Source organism: Astyanax mexicanus, chromosome 13 (genome assembly GCF_023375975.1).
Source record: "Astyanax mexicanus isolate ESR-SI-001 chromosome 13, AstMex3_surface, whole genome shotgun sequence".
Lineage (NCBI taxonomy): Eukaryota > Metazoa > Chordata > Actinopteri > Characiformes > Acestrorhamphidae > Astyanax > Astyanax mexicanus.
In genome coordinates, this window is record NC_064420.1 from 7,563,230 (window position 1) to 7,577,927 (window position 14,698).

Sequence of the window (14,698 nt, forward strand, 5' to 3'; positions counted from 1 at the left end):
ATTACTGAGCAGCATCACAGAGCGCTTGGAGGAAAGCTCAGCGACTTGGTTCTGATACATCAGCTCACAGACGCCCTGTGCTGTGGACATCACCCTAGGAGTGATGTGGGGAGAGAGCGCCATCTACCCACCCGGAGGGAGCAGGGCCAATTTTGCTCCCTCTGAGCGCCAGCAGCTTGATGGCAATGCTGCATGAGCGTTGGTTTTAGTTTAGCTTTAAAACACACGGATGAAGATTAGCACCCTCATGAGCACAGTCTCAAGATCGGCCCAATCTTGGGTAGTCCTGATTTAAACGTCTTTGGGAATTTTACTTTATCGAGCTCCTGCTTTGAAAAATGTGATTCTACTTCTATTGAAACCATCTGATTTAATTGCATTTAAATCTCCCTCCCAATTAAGTAAAAGAATAAAAGGAAGCCTAGACCAAGCTTTTGAGAAAAGAAAACAGCTTTGCTTTTATTAAGAGTCCATCTCAAAATCATTTCTTATGGTCTTTGGTTTCTGCAACAATAGGCACTCGATTAACAACAGAACACACATGTCAGAAACAGGGTGGGTGTGTCTTGTTTCTACAACAGGAGCAAATGCACAGTAAGAAAACACAACATACACAAAGATGCTTCTTTAACAGGTTGTAAACTCAAGCAAAAAAAAAAACAGGTTTAATGAGCTGTTCAAGCAACTCAGACAGTTAAGGCACAGAACTTCTAAAAGCCTGGATCCACAACCGGCTCACACTTCTGACAGCCTTTGAGAAAAGCTCTTGTTCCACAAAAGCACTTGTTAGTGTTTGAGCAGGGGAAACAGTGTCTATATATCAACAACTAACCTGCAGAATTGAAGTGTTTGACAGCATAAAAGTAGAACATTTTGACTAGAAAAACTAAATTTCTTCCAGGCACAATTGTAAAGGGGCTACAAAGCTCTTTGAGCAATTCCATTAGCAGATCTATTTTGTTAAAAGAGGTCATGAAGTAACGTTAGAATTTTATTTATTTTTATTTTTTTTAAAGACATCAATTTTTGGCCGCTATGTCATTAAATGCCTTAAAAATAAGGAAGGCATCTGGACTGATCTGAAGGTCGCACCTGATGTATCCTTCTGGTGCCCAAAAAGGGGAGAAAAGAAAAACAGCATCACAGAAATTAGACAAAGTTGGTGGATAATAAAAGGTCCCCAGATCAAATTTTAATATTTTATAATAATTTATGATTTAACTAATGTATAAAAATCACATGTTGCAACACGAAGCCCTGTTTCAAGGACCTGCTGTCCTAACACCCGAGCCTAGACTTTGGGCCGCAGCTAATGTTAAGGTTCTTAGATTCCTTACATATGCAGCTGCTTTCCAAAAATTAAAAGAATGATTAAGTGGTAAATGGTGTTGCTCAAAGAAGCCTCTGTAGCAGCTTTACTCCAGAGTGATTAAGAATACAAGTTAGTACTGCCAGAGGGGCCAGTGCTGCCATCAGCAGAATGCATTTTTCTCCTCACTGAAAACCAAGGAAATGAGATGATCTGTTTAAAATGACTTAATATTCACCAAAACCAAACCAAACATCTAGAAGTTCTACAGCATATTTAGCTTTAAAATACAAACAAACCTGTTCAAACCTCCTGCAGCAGGACAGGTCAAGAAGGTTTTAAATATAAGTGCATAGTGTCAGTCTGAGATCGAGCAGGCAGCCCTAACCACAAATACCTTGTATTTTACAGCAAACAGGTCATTTAACTATTGAAATCCAGCTGTGTTCCAGTTCTGATCGAAAATAAAATACATATTCACATCAGGAGTGATATTTGAGAGTTAATTTTTTTTTTCATTTGAAAGAGAATAGGGACATAGGAACACACTGTCCCAAAAGTGCTCATCTCCAACCATACTTCAGTACGTGGAGAGGAAACAAGGCTGTAGCCTTTGGTTTCAAACTTTTATTACATTTTAATACACATGCAAAACATATCGATGCACACACAAATATGTTGGATGGGAACGCAACAGAAAAGAACAGATTTTAAGTTAAAAAAAAAAAAAAAGAAAAAAACATACAAAACAAACCTTACACGTTTAAAAAAAAAACACCACCTTACAAACAGACTTACAATCAGAATTAAAATGAAAACGGATTGTTGTGCGCATCAGGTTTTGGCTGCAGGAGGAAACGCACCACCTTGGTATCCTGCCTCCCCTGCGTTAGAGGGCTGAACATAGCCCCGGCCCCTCCCCCTCGGGTTACATCCTCGGGAGTGATAGGGCTGGTTCTCCCGTGTGGCGTTATCCCTTCGTCCTCTGGAGCTCCGCCCCCTGAACCCACCTCCTCCCCCCCTTTCATCGTAACCCCGTCTGCGCGACGAATGGAACGATCGACTATAGTAGGATCGGCCACTCCTGAGATCAGCGGAGCTGTACTCCGCCTCCTCCAGGTCCAGCTCGTTGACCGAAGAGCTCGGCGGCATGTACATATTCAGCCCTGCAGAAGACAAACCCTGAAAGCTCTTGCCGTTGTAATCCAGCCTCTGGTTTCCGTTAGCCAACGTGGCCAATTCTGCACCTTCTCTCAGCACACTGCCAGCAGAAACATGAAGAGCATGAACACCTGGACTAGCTCCGCCTACCAGCTGTGGCCCAACTTCACCACCTAAATGCACCACAGGACCGTAGGTGGTAAAGCCGCTGGAAGTTACTGGGGGAGTTGACCTCTTGCCGCCTGCGTCGCCTCTCTCGATCGCTGGGGCAACTGCTGCCATGGCAATATTCATCCCGTGGTACTGGGGAGGAGGGCCCGGTTGCAGTGGGTGTCGTACAGAGGTGGAATGATAAGGCTGACCCCCTTGGGATGGAGGCGGAGGTGGATGGGCGGGAAACTGCCCAGCAGGGGGCGCAGAGTAAATCCCAGGGTAGACACTTGGACCAGGGGCAAAGTTCCAGGGCACAGCTGGCTGAGGATGCATAGGCTGCACTGGCACTGAATTAGGAGGGCCACCATAACCCCCAATATTCACTGGAGAAGGACCAGGAACCAAACCTTGCATCTCAAAATGACCGGCAGAGTTGCCACCGCCAAGCGAATCCACTGGCAGGCTGTGGTGGGTGGGGTTAGAGGTGGAGGTCATGTGCAATACGGAAGGTGTGTTGTCTGGTTGCCAAGGTGGAGGGTAGGGGCTGGAGGAAGGGGCAGGGGGAGGGACTTTAGGCTTCATGAGGTGGGCTTGCCTCAGCAGTGTCAAGTAGGAGAGTGGAGGATACAAAGGGTTAGTGAACGCCTGGGGGACACAAACAAAACACAGGATTAAAGTGGACAATTTATCAGAAACATCCACATTTTGGTGCACTTTTTTAAAGGTTTAGACAGGTTTACAATTACAGACCTTACACACCTTCTGATAATGTTCTTTTAAACTGATTTTGCCTGTGTTGACAGGTGATTCTGACTGTGTTGACAATACTTCTCAGTGTGTTTAATGATGCAGCACCATTAACAAAAAGTGTGTTTATTAATGTATATGTATATTGGAGCATGATTTCAGACGCAGGCATGGATTTCTCTGGAAAGCAAACATATAGGATTGAACATCCCCAATTTAAACTAACGTCGCAAACTGTGGCTACAGCCTGGTAGTTACAGTAAGGGTGCTTTCACACCTGCCTCGTTTGGTCTGGATTTCTGACTGTTCAGTTTGGTCCAAACCAAAGAAGCAGGTGTGAAAGGGGCCGAGAAACACAGTCCGGACCAAAGGACCAGATTTTGGTCTGGCCAAGAGAGGTGGTCTCGGTCCGGATCTTCTGAACCATGGTCCGGTTCGCCTGCAGTGTGAAAGCGCTTTTCTGATCAATTACAGGAAGCTGAGCAGGTGTTCCTCAAAGAAAAATAACCGGAAAAGCAGGAAAAATGAACCGTGGAATCACATGGGGCAAGGAGGAGACGAAATGTTTAATTCAAATTGGGTCCGATGAACATGTGAAAAGGGCCTGAGGTTGCTGCTGCTGGTATTAAAACCACAATAGCAGCAGCATTACTATGGAGACGAAATGAATCTGTTCTTTCATTTTATCCTGATCCTGGAAAGGCTTTCCACCGAATGAACCGCCGGCTGAATAATCAACACGCCAATGTTAGACGCATGTCCTTCTAAAACCAATCAGCGTCAAGTTAAGAAAAACGCATCGATACGTAAGTGATGATGAAAGGATGTAGGAGTATCACACAAAGGTCTTTGGTGCGCTCCCTAAAGTGCAGTGTGAAAAATAAAATAAAAAATAAGCGGACCAAATATATACAATGTAGCAAAAACACATGAACCTTGGTTCGTACCACGGTCCGGACTTTCCGGTGTGATAGCACTCTTAATTGTTTCCGTTCTATCCATGCTTCTATATTATAAATGTGTCTAAAAATAAATAAGAACTCCCAAGTATATGCTTTAAATAAAATTTAACAAAGCAGATTATATAACCTTACCTTCACCCCAAGATTAAAGAAGAATCGAAGGACTCTTGCATCTGAAAGCAATAGAAGCAATATATCTTTAGACATTAATTGCAAAACTGCTTAAACTGTAAAAAACAGAATCATGGTGCTTTCACTAAACCAAACCATTTCACTGGATATATAAGGGGCATCCACATTTGATCTGCGAAGGGCTGATGTGTGTCTGCAGGTTTTGATTCCAGTAAAGAAGAAGTTTTTATGTGATTAGTTGTTGATTAAACAGGCGGAGCTGCTGGTTGTTTAGAATTAAAACCTGCAGCCACACCAATTATTTGCAGATAAGACTTTACACCCACGCTACATTAAAGCAGGCTGTTACCTGTTGGCAGGTCTTTTCCGGTTAGCAGATGGGAGAAAGGCGGAATATTAGCCGGCTCGTCTTGGTCATTCAGCGGGAACCCTGGGTACAAGGGATCCTGGTAAAGCTGGGAAAGCTGTGTCAAAGGGGCGGAGTGCTGGGGGTGCTGAGGATGCTGAGGGTGAGCGGCCAGGCCGTGAGGCATGAACTCTGGCACTGTGGCAGATCCCAGACCTGTGGGAGCAAATAAGGATTACATAAATACGGGACATCCAATCTGCAAAAAACAATGGCAATTTATGTTCAGCAGTAATCAATCAAAGAAGAAGGAAAACGTACCTGCGACAGGTGAGGCTGCAGGCTCACATGGGTGGGGCTCTGAAGGATGAGGAAAGGGTGGAGGTGGGGCAGAAGAACTGGCAGCATGGGGAGTAAGCATGGGAGCAGATGTGGGCACAGGGGCCATGTAAGGAGGACAGTGAGCAAGCACAGGCATAGTACCATGCCCAGCAGGGTGAAAAGGGGCGAGTTCCACAGATGAGGCAGCAGATACGTTAACGGGGGCAGGAGGGGTAACGGAGTGTTGTGCATGGGAAGGGTTGGAGGGGACGTGTGCAGATGGAGGAAGTGAGGCAGGAGGGTTATTAGAGTCTACTGAAAATTCAGCTGGACAAGGATTTGATTGGGCGGGGACTTCAGAGTCAGAAACTGGCAAAGTGGGGATACTATGAGAGGGCACAGGGGTAGACATAGCAAAGATGGTTGCTGGGGCAAACGTGGGTAGAGTAGTGGGTACAGGAGTAGATTGAGAATGGGCAGGGGTGGGAACAGGAGTAGTTGGAGCAAGAGCAGGGGTGGGTGCATGGGTAACTGGGGCAGATGTGGGTACAGAGGTGAGTACAGGAGTAGGTTGGGGGAAAAGGGCAGGGGTGGGTAAAGAAGTAGTTGGAGGAAGGTTAGGGATGGGTGAAGGAGGAGTTTGGGCGGATAGGGTAGGGGTGGGTACAGCAATCGTTTGTGGAAGGGTAGGGGTGGGTACAGGAGTAGTTTGTGCAAGGGCAGGGGTGGGTACAGGAGTAGTTTGGGCAGATAGGACATGGGTGGTTATAGGAGTAGTTTGGGCAGATGGGGCAGATAGGGCATGGGTGGTTATAGGAGTAGTTAGGAAAGTTAGGGCAGGGGTGGGTACAGCAGTAGCTTGTGGAAGGGCAGGGGTGGGTACAGCAGTAGCTTGTGGAAGGGAAGGGGTGGGTACAGCAGTAGCTTGTGGAAGGGCAGGGGTGGGTACATGAGTAGGTTGAAAATGGGCAGGGCTGGGGGCAGGTACAGAAGTAGTTTGAGGAGACGAGGCAGGAGCAGCCTGGGCTGACGATATAGATGCAGCTGGAAGAGTCTCAGACCGGCTGGTGGCAGTTCCAGCAGAAATAGCGGCTGTTTTAGACGGAACAGGTGCAGTCTGGGAGTAGGCAGGGGCTGTCTGAGCAGGTGTAGGTGTAGGTGCAGCTTCCAGAGAAGCAGGGTTAGGTTTGGCAGCCACAGGAGCTGATGGAATCGGCGAGATGGCAGAAGGTGGAACTGCAGGAGGAGAAGGGCTGAGCTTCTCTTTGACAGGAGGAGACATTGGCTGTTCTTGACCCACTGAACCCTTTTTCTGGAAGATATCAAAGACCAAAGAGCTGACCGTGATTTTCAAGACAGACATTTGTCCGTTACAAATTCACAGAAACGTCACAGAGAAAACGTGTTCACCTTTAACTTTCCTCACGTTTACAAACAAATACTACACTGTCACAAACAGTCATTTTCACAAAATGAACGCCACTCAGGGCGCTTTTCCACCGGCATGGTGCCGGTTCTGGTGCCAGGTTCCACCGCAAAATCACAGGTTCTGGGCCAGAAACACTTCCATGTCCCAACCTATCCTATTAATTTATCACCAATCCAGCATTTATGGAAGCAGCTCAAACAGAGCTTCAGCTGTCTAAAAGTGTAAAGCAGGATCTACAGGCCCAACTGCAACATCTGTGGGTAAATAATGTGCTGCAGAATACCATATGGAACCTATAGCCTACATGCCCAAGCGATTCAATCTTGTCTAGTATCCAAACTAGAGGCACCAACAGGGTACTAAAGCCTTCTTTAAACTACAGTACATTTTACCCCAATACAATTACAATGTAATTAATCTAACAGTTTAAAAACTTACTTTATGTTTTCCTCTCTCGGCTCTCTGATCAGGTTTCTGAAGCGATTCTTTGGTCTCTGAAATAAAAACAAAACATACAAACATTTGAATAGATCCCCAGATTGAATAGAGTTTAGTGAAAAGCAGAATAAACAACCAAGATAACTGCAAGAATTACTTAAGACAAAGTATTTACATTTCTGTTAATATGTTTTATTTAAAAACTGAGAGTTATTCCACTCATAATTACCTGCGTCAGCCTTCTTTCTGGAGCCTTTCTTATCAGCTCTTCTACCAGTCTCTCCACTGCCACTAGCAGCAGCAGCCTGCACAATCACATCAGTACAGTATGGTAAATATAGTATAGTACAGTATAAAGGCTGTTTGGTCATATCACCTCTGTGTGGTTAAAAAGACCTAAAAATCTAGCTTTTATATCCAGTACAACACTGTGAAAACCACCAAAAATGATAAGTAAAACATGTTTATGTCAACAAATGTTTGTGGACAGTCCTCCTAATAAATATAAAATGGAATTTTAAAAAGTATGGATCTGGCTCAGTTTTACTGAACCCAAGCGGCTGGTGGAGCAATGGAGACTTCAGAAAGGGGAAACGCAGACCTCAGTAGCTCATTCATTTACACTAACAAAACCGACAATCGTACATAATAATAATAATAATAATAATAATAATAATAATAATAATTTCTCCTCAGCCTTTTTTTGACTGAGCTACCTCTCGCTCCCTCTGACTGAACATAACCTGGAATTGGATTCATCTGTTTTGAAAGGAGACACACCGACAAGTTTAAAATTATTCTTCCGCATGCTCGGTGCAATTACCAATTCTTACCAGAAAGGGCCCTAAATCCCCCAAATTACAAAAAACAAAAAACTTAGACATCAGCTTTGAACAAAATTAGGCTGGTACATACTAGGGGTGGGCAATATTATATCGCATCAAATATATCGTGACAGAAATATCGTGATATTAAAAATTCATATTGTGATAATAGAGCTGTTCTGTCTTAAAAGTAGTCCATTATTTACTGTGAAGCTTTAAGTGTATTTATTGTATATTGTTTTAGTTTGCAGTTGATATGCATGCACTAAATATTCTGCTATAATTTTTGCTGTTTGTTTTATGCTATATTATTTATTTTGCCACATTATGATTATGCTGTTATACTCTTATACTATATTCCTGAAATGAATGAATTATTTTTCTGTTTTCTTATATCGCCAAGTATATCGTTATCGCAAAAATACCCTGAAATATCGTGACCTTATTTTAGAGCCATATCGCCCACCCCAGTACATACATTTGGGCACCCTTGTTGTTTTATTGATTTGAATACTTTTAGCACCAATTATTGGAACACAACATTTGTTTGGTAAGCTCATTAAACCTTGACCTACATACACAGGTAAATTCAATTATGAAAAAGGGTTAAGGTGAACAATTGCAAGTTTTTCTCCTCTTTGCATCTTCTCTGAAGAGTGGCAACATGTGAGCCTCAAAACAAAACTCTCAAATAACCTGAAAACGAAGATTTCTGTTTTTGTGAAAGAACAAAAAAAATCTCAGATAAGCAGAGGCAAAGGATGGAGAGAACAGTCATAGTCAACCCACAGATCAGCTCCAAAGACCTACATCATCATCTTGCTGCAGATGGTGTCAATGTGCATCGTTCAACTATTCAGAGGCTGTATGGGAGAGTAATGCAGAAGAAGCCTTTTCTGAGCACACGCCACAAACAGAGTCGCATGAGGTATGCTAAAGCTAAAGCACATTTGGATAAGCACGCTTTATTTTGGAATAAGGTTCTGTGGACTGATAAAACTAAAATTAAGTTTACATTTGGAGGGCGGTTATTTATGCATGGTGAAAAAGAGCACAGCATTCCATGGGGTTCCATGGTTCCATCATGCTGTGGAGCTGTGTGACCAGTGCAGGCACTGGGTACGGTTGGAATTGTACGTGAAAGGTACCTGTGCACTGGCTTCCAGGGAAGGAAAATTGTTCTCGTCTTTGTGAAGAAGCTCTAACACAAGAAGCTCCTCTTCCTCCGCAGGAGACACACCCAATACTCCAACATCCTGATCAGACTTTCTAAACACAAAGACAGAAACAGACCAAACAGAAAGAGAGAATCAAGCTCTTATACTGTCAGCTGCTGCACTGTGAAGCTCATGTTCATGGACATGGCAGCACTTGTTGGCCAATTTATCAAATTGAAGGCGCAATGCATCATCCCCTCAGGCTTGACCAGAGAAGGAAGTACAGCAAAAGTATAGCTTCAGAATTCTACTGTCAATATCTGATTTAATATATGTGATTATTATAATATTAGGTATAATAATCATTTATAAATAACTTGTTTATAAGGACAACACCATACAGAGCATCCGAAAAAGTATTCACAGCGCTTCACTTTTTCCGCATTTTGTTACGTTACTGCCTTATTCAAAATTGTAGTATATTAATCTCTTTCCTCAAAATTCTACACAAAATACCCCATAATGACCATGTGAAAAAAGTTTTCTTGAAAGTTCTGAAAATGTATTAAAAATAAAACACTAAGAAATCACACTTACGTAAGTATTCACAGCCTTCGCCATGAAGCTCAAAATTGAGCTCAGCTACATCCTGATAATACCATCCCTACAGTCAAGCATGGTGGTGGCAGCATCATGCTATGGGAATGCTTTTCAGCAGCAGGAACTGGCAGACTAGTCAGGATAGAGGGAAAGATGAATGCAGCAATGTAGAGAGACATCCTGGATGAAAACCTGCTCCAGAGCGCTCTTGACCTCAGACTGGGGCAACGGTTCATTGTTCAGCAGGACAACGATCCGAAGCACACAGCCAAGATCTCAAAGGAGTGGCTTCAGGACCGCTCTGTGAATGTCCTGGAGTGGCCCAGCCAGAGCCCAGAATTGAATCCGATTGAACATCTCTGGAGAAATCTGAAAATGGCTGTGCACAGACGGCTGTGAATACTTATGTAAATATTAAGAGGTGTGCCAAAAAATCGATTCACATAAGAATCTTGATTCTCTTTTACTACGATTCAGAATCAATTTAAAATGTCCCAAAATCGATTCTAAGGTCCAATCCCATTTCTCCCCTTGGCCCTATCCCTTACTCTTAAGGCGGGTAAAGGATAGGGCTTGTTAGCCCTTCAAACAGAGATCTTCCAGACCCACGCAGAACGTAGGTGTATTAGAATCACCGCTAAGATGGCAGAACAAGCACTATATTACCGTAGATTAACGTGTAGTTTCAATGTTTTATGGCAGAATTCTTCATAACAAGCATAAAAAAAGATCGCTAGTAGTTCGTTTCAGTAACTGTTAGCTAGCTAACTAGCTAACTTTCCAGTTCCACCTTAAATAATGCAACAGGTGGCAGCGTGCTGCAGCATTTAAGGCGGAACAGAAAAATAAAATAATAGCTAATCAGATCTAACTTCAGCTCCCCATCACAGAGGAATTAAGGAATGGACAATATGAATTAATTTCTCCACCTCCTGCCCCCTTTCTGAAGAAATACAACGGCCTAAATTTAACTAGTTTATCAGCAGCTAGTTTATAGCGCTCCACTGCTATCGTCACATCAGCCCAGCAGGGTCACCTACACACCACCGCTAGTAGCCTGGTAATAAAGCAGTGTTATTTATTATTTATTTATTGTTCATTGACAACGTCATTGTGATATCCCAGTGATTCCTCTGTCAATGAGGACCCACATTCCTGCACATTTTATTGTTTTTGTAACACATTACCTGCTCCAGGACCAGTGTATATTATGGATGCTTTTTTTCAATAAGATTCATAAGGCAGAAGCAGAAATGTTTATAAAGCAAATCGTTTTAAATCAAAAATCGATTTTGAATGGAATCGAATCGTGAGATAGTAAAAGATTCCCGCCCCTAGTAAATATGATTTTTTTTTTTTTTTTTAATTGTAATCAATTTTCAAAACTCTCAAGAAAACTTTTTTCACATGGTCATAATGGGGTATTTTGTGTAGAATTTTGAGGAAAGAGATTCATTTAATACAATTTGGAATAAGGCTGTAACGTAACAAAATGTGGGAAAAGTGAAGCGCTGTGAATACTTTCTGGATGCACTGTAGGTCAATAAGTGTGTAAGAGTGCATGTGTGTAAATGTGAGCACACCTGCTGTTAGCATTCTTTCCCTGAGATTCGCCGGGAGCCTGAGGGGGCCACGAATGCTGTTTCTGTAAATGACTGCTGGGGGCGGAGCCTGCAGGTCCATACGGGATGGACACGGATCTGGCCGGCTTCCTCCCGCCTCTGGTGTCCCACTCTGTTATTCAAAAACACAACGAACACAGTAATATACAATAATGTATAACATACCATGACACATTTAATATAACATGGGTAAAGACAAGACTGCATTTAATTGCTGGATCTTGGGGTTATTTTATAGATTTATTTTAGGGATGCACTAAAATTAAACTAAAAGACAAATAGCAAACGCTAAACATGGTTCTTCTCAGGATTTTATTTAATTTTAATTAATGCCACTTTTTTCATCATTAAATAAATTACATAATCTAAATGGATTTGTTTTGCGTTTCAACCAAAAATGAATTAGCCGCAAACCCAAATGTAAAATTATTTACTGAAGACTTCTTAATATCCCAGCAGACACCAACAAAATACAACACACTTACTTCAGCAGTGTTATTCTAATCATAAATGTACCTCAGTAATGCAAGTTTACGCACAAATGTAGCTAGCTAACTTAGAATTTACAGAGACAGACACTCTCTGTAGTGCTTTGGTATATAAGACAAATAAAAATTAGCTCAGATAACTTTTTTTTTTTTTTTTTTTTAGCTGCCCCAGCCATGCAGGTGAAGCTGGTATCTTTCAGCAGGAAAACAACCAAAGCTGCCTGTTTCCTCTCTACTCCACTTAATAATTTCAGATCAGTAACAGAAATCAACCCAAATTCTGCAGAAAAAATTAAAATTGGCATAAAAACTGGACAAACATAACGAAACTAAAGGTTTGGAGGACAGGAACTGTTTGATTTGTATTCAGGAAAATACTGATTTTAAAACTAATTAATAATTCATTACATTTTGACATTAGCAGATTTACTTATTATTTTTTTTTTTTTCTATTCCGATTACAATTATGCTTTCCAGTAATGTTTATAAAAGCTTTTTTATGTAATGCTTAAATAGAAATCCACAACGGAAGACAATTGACAAAAATCCCACCCTGTTAAGGGGATAAACATGCCGGGGACGATAAGTGTGCCTAAAACCAGTGGTTAGAGGAAAATATAAAATATGCAGATTCTGAAATTGTTCGGTATAGATTATTTGGTCATTTTACTTATTTTTGGCAAGATTTTTGGTGCCTCCCTAGATAATTTATACTGATTCCATCATACATATATATATTTCCTTATTATGTTCTTTTTATTGTCTGTTACATATCCTTTAAGGACAGCAGGTGTATAAAAACAGCCTAAAAAACAGATTTTGCTCCTGCTTCTCACTAGGAGAATGCAACTGATAACTACTAAAATAATTACAGGGGTCTTGATTAATCAGTCAAACAGAAAAGCACATTAGGTAAAGAGAATATTTAATATATAATATGATTGGATAACAGATAACAACTATACCATTGCTATCAGATACAGAGTGCCTCTTCCCCTTCTCTGTGGACCAGGAGTCGTCAGAAGGTGTACGAAGATTCCAGAGCGATACAGTGTGTCTACACGCACACAAAACACACACAAATAACACACAAAATTATATTTACTTCAAGTAAAATTCTCTACATTTCTGATGCTGACTGCAGTAAATCCTCTTGTCTCTACTCTCACAACTTCTCATGTTCCAGTCTTGTCTCAGATACTACACGTTAGTTCACAAGACAGAGGCTGCGTCCAGAAACCCAAAAAGTGTCTCCTTTTCCCTACCGATCCTCCTCCTCTCCTCCGTGACTCGGAAACTGATTTCGTGACGCCATCTTGCCGCCTGTCGGAAAACCGTAGGAGACGAAAGAAGCCGCTTAAAATACTCCTGTAGTAGACTTCAAACGGAGGGTACATCAGTGCATCCTACTCCGGAAGACTTTTAAGGATTTTTCAATGACATCGCTGCATCCACGCCCACAGAGCACGCGAAAATGGAGCAGGCAATGGCCAGAGAAATGCGGCCAAAATGCCTGGGAGTAAGCAGGATTTTATTGGAATATCTGAATATTTAGCTGTGTGACAGTAATGTTCCATTGATGCTGTTTAATCTAATATTTTTTCACTTCAACATTATGCAAAATATAATATGTATTATTATATTTATTAAGATTTGTTATTTGTTTTATTAAATTCAATGAAATCATATTTTACTATTAAAATAATTTTATATTTACATATGCAACCTTCATCAATGGCTAATCTGGCTAAATTTTGAAGCTTGATCTCTAGAATTTGGAATTGTGTTTATTGATCTCTCGTTTTTATTTTTGTATGTGGAGCTTTATCCAGAAGCTGTGATTGGCTGGGCAGTATCCGGCATGTGCTGAATGTGAGCGTTATGATTGGCTCAGTTCATCGGTAGTCAACATTCTATCTAAAAGGGATCAGCTGTCCCATTTCCCCAATTACAGCTCCTTCCCTTCATTCCTCCTCCTCCTCTCCTCGATTCCTCCACCTTCTTCCGGGTAGGAGAGGAGGAGTAGGAAAGGAGGAGTAGGAGAGGAGGAGTAGGAAAGGAGGAGTAGGAGAGGAGGAGTAGCAAAAGTTTCTGGACGCAGCCAGAGATTATACACCTTATTCACTCGAAATGAAAGCGAGGCTGGGGGGGTACGCTCCTAAATCGGAAATTCCAAGGCAATGAGGGAGCCGGCAGAATATCCACCAGTTTAAATGGCAGTGCCTGTGTGGACAACTAACCACAGACACCTCCCTAAATTAACGGTAAAAGCAGTTATAAAAATGGGCAGATATTAAGTGCAAGATTCCCTGAGCTGTTTTACTAAAATGCGTGGAAGGTAGCTAGGTAATCGTCTTTTTTTGCTGTATTAAAACTGGCGTGTTAGTTAGCTTCATAGCTAGTTGCTAACTAACTTAATGACTGTAGAAAAATATCCTGTAGTTCATCTAACTAACCTCCTTTTTACAGCCTTCAATTCACTGGACTATCTGTCCAGCATCCTTCAACTTCCACATGCCAAACACTCTTTTGTAAAGTGTTCTGAACTTACTTTTGTTTGGCAGGCTACAGAGCTATGGCTAAAGAGCTATGGCTGACTAATATTACCCCAACTTGTTTTGATGTTAAACCGAGAGGATTCGAAAATGCTGTGTACTCTAGAAATGCCTTAATCCCAACACTAAACTCAAAATCATCTTAATTCATATTTACATTGGGCACATTGGACTCAAAGCTACATTATAAATGATAAAAGTACAGGGGCAACAGATCAATCGTTCTTTCATTTGGCATTAAAAAGAGATTTTACTGTGCAGAGAAGACTTTAAAAAAACACTTTTGAAGCACTGCCATGAGGATTTGATCGAGTTTAACACTTCAATATTTAGATCAGAATGTTAGATGATCACTACACCAACTGATCCCCAACTCCCCAAACATCCCATTCACAAGTATTGGATGGAGCTCCATCATTCAATCATTCCAGAGAACACAGTTTCACTGTTCCAC

The 14,698-nt window shown here is 41.7% G+C and overlaps 1 protein-coding gene across 1 annotated transcript in view; it reads right to left on the reverse strand.

The window, feature by feature from the left end:
- Positions 1–432: 432 nt before the first annotated feature.
- The window catches only part of otud4 (OTU deubiquitinase 4), a 32,235-nt gene continuing 17,969 nt past the window's right edge, over positions 433–14,698 (reverse strand). Inside the window, exons 12-20 of the mRNA XM_049463050.1 lie at positions 12,655–12,746; positions 11,163–11,313; positions 8,971–9,091; positions 7,228–7,303; positions 6,999–7,054; positions 5,132–6,443; positions 4,814–5,026; positions 4,465–4,505; positions 433–3,268 (exon numbers count right to left, since the gene is read on the reverse strand). Coding sequence (XP_049319007.1) covers positions 2,144–3,268; positions 4,465–4,505; positions 4,814–5,026; positions 5,132–6,443; positions 6,999–7,054; positions 7,228–7,303; positions 8,971–9,091; positions 11,163–11,313; positions 12,655–12,746 — 3,187 coding nt within the window. The 3' untranslated portion in view covers positions 433–2,143. The remainder of the gene's footprint in view (positions 3,269–4,464; positions 4,506–4,813; positions 5,027–5,131; positions 6,444–6,998; positions 7,055–7,227; positions 7,304–8,970; positions 9,092–11,162; positions 11,314–12,654; positions 12,747–14,698) is intronic.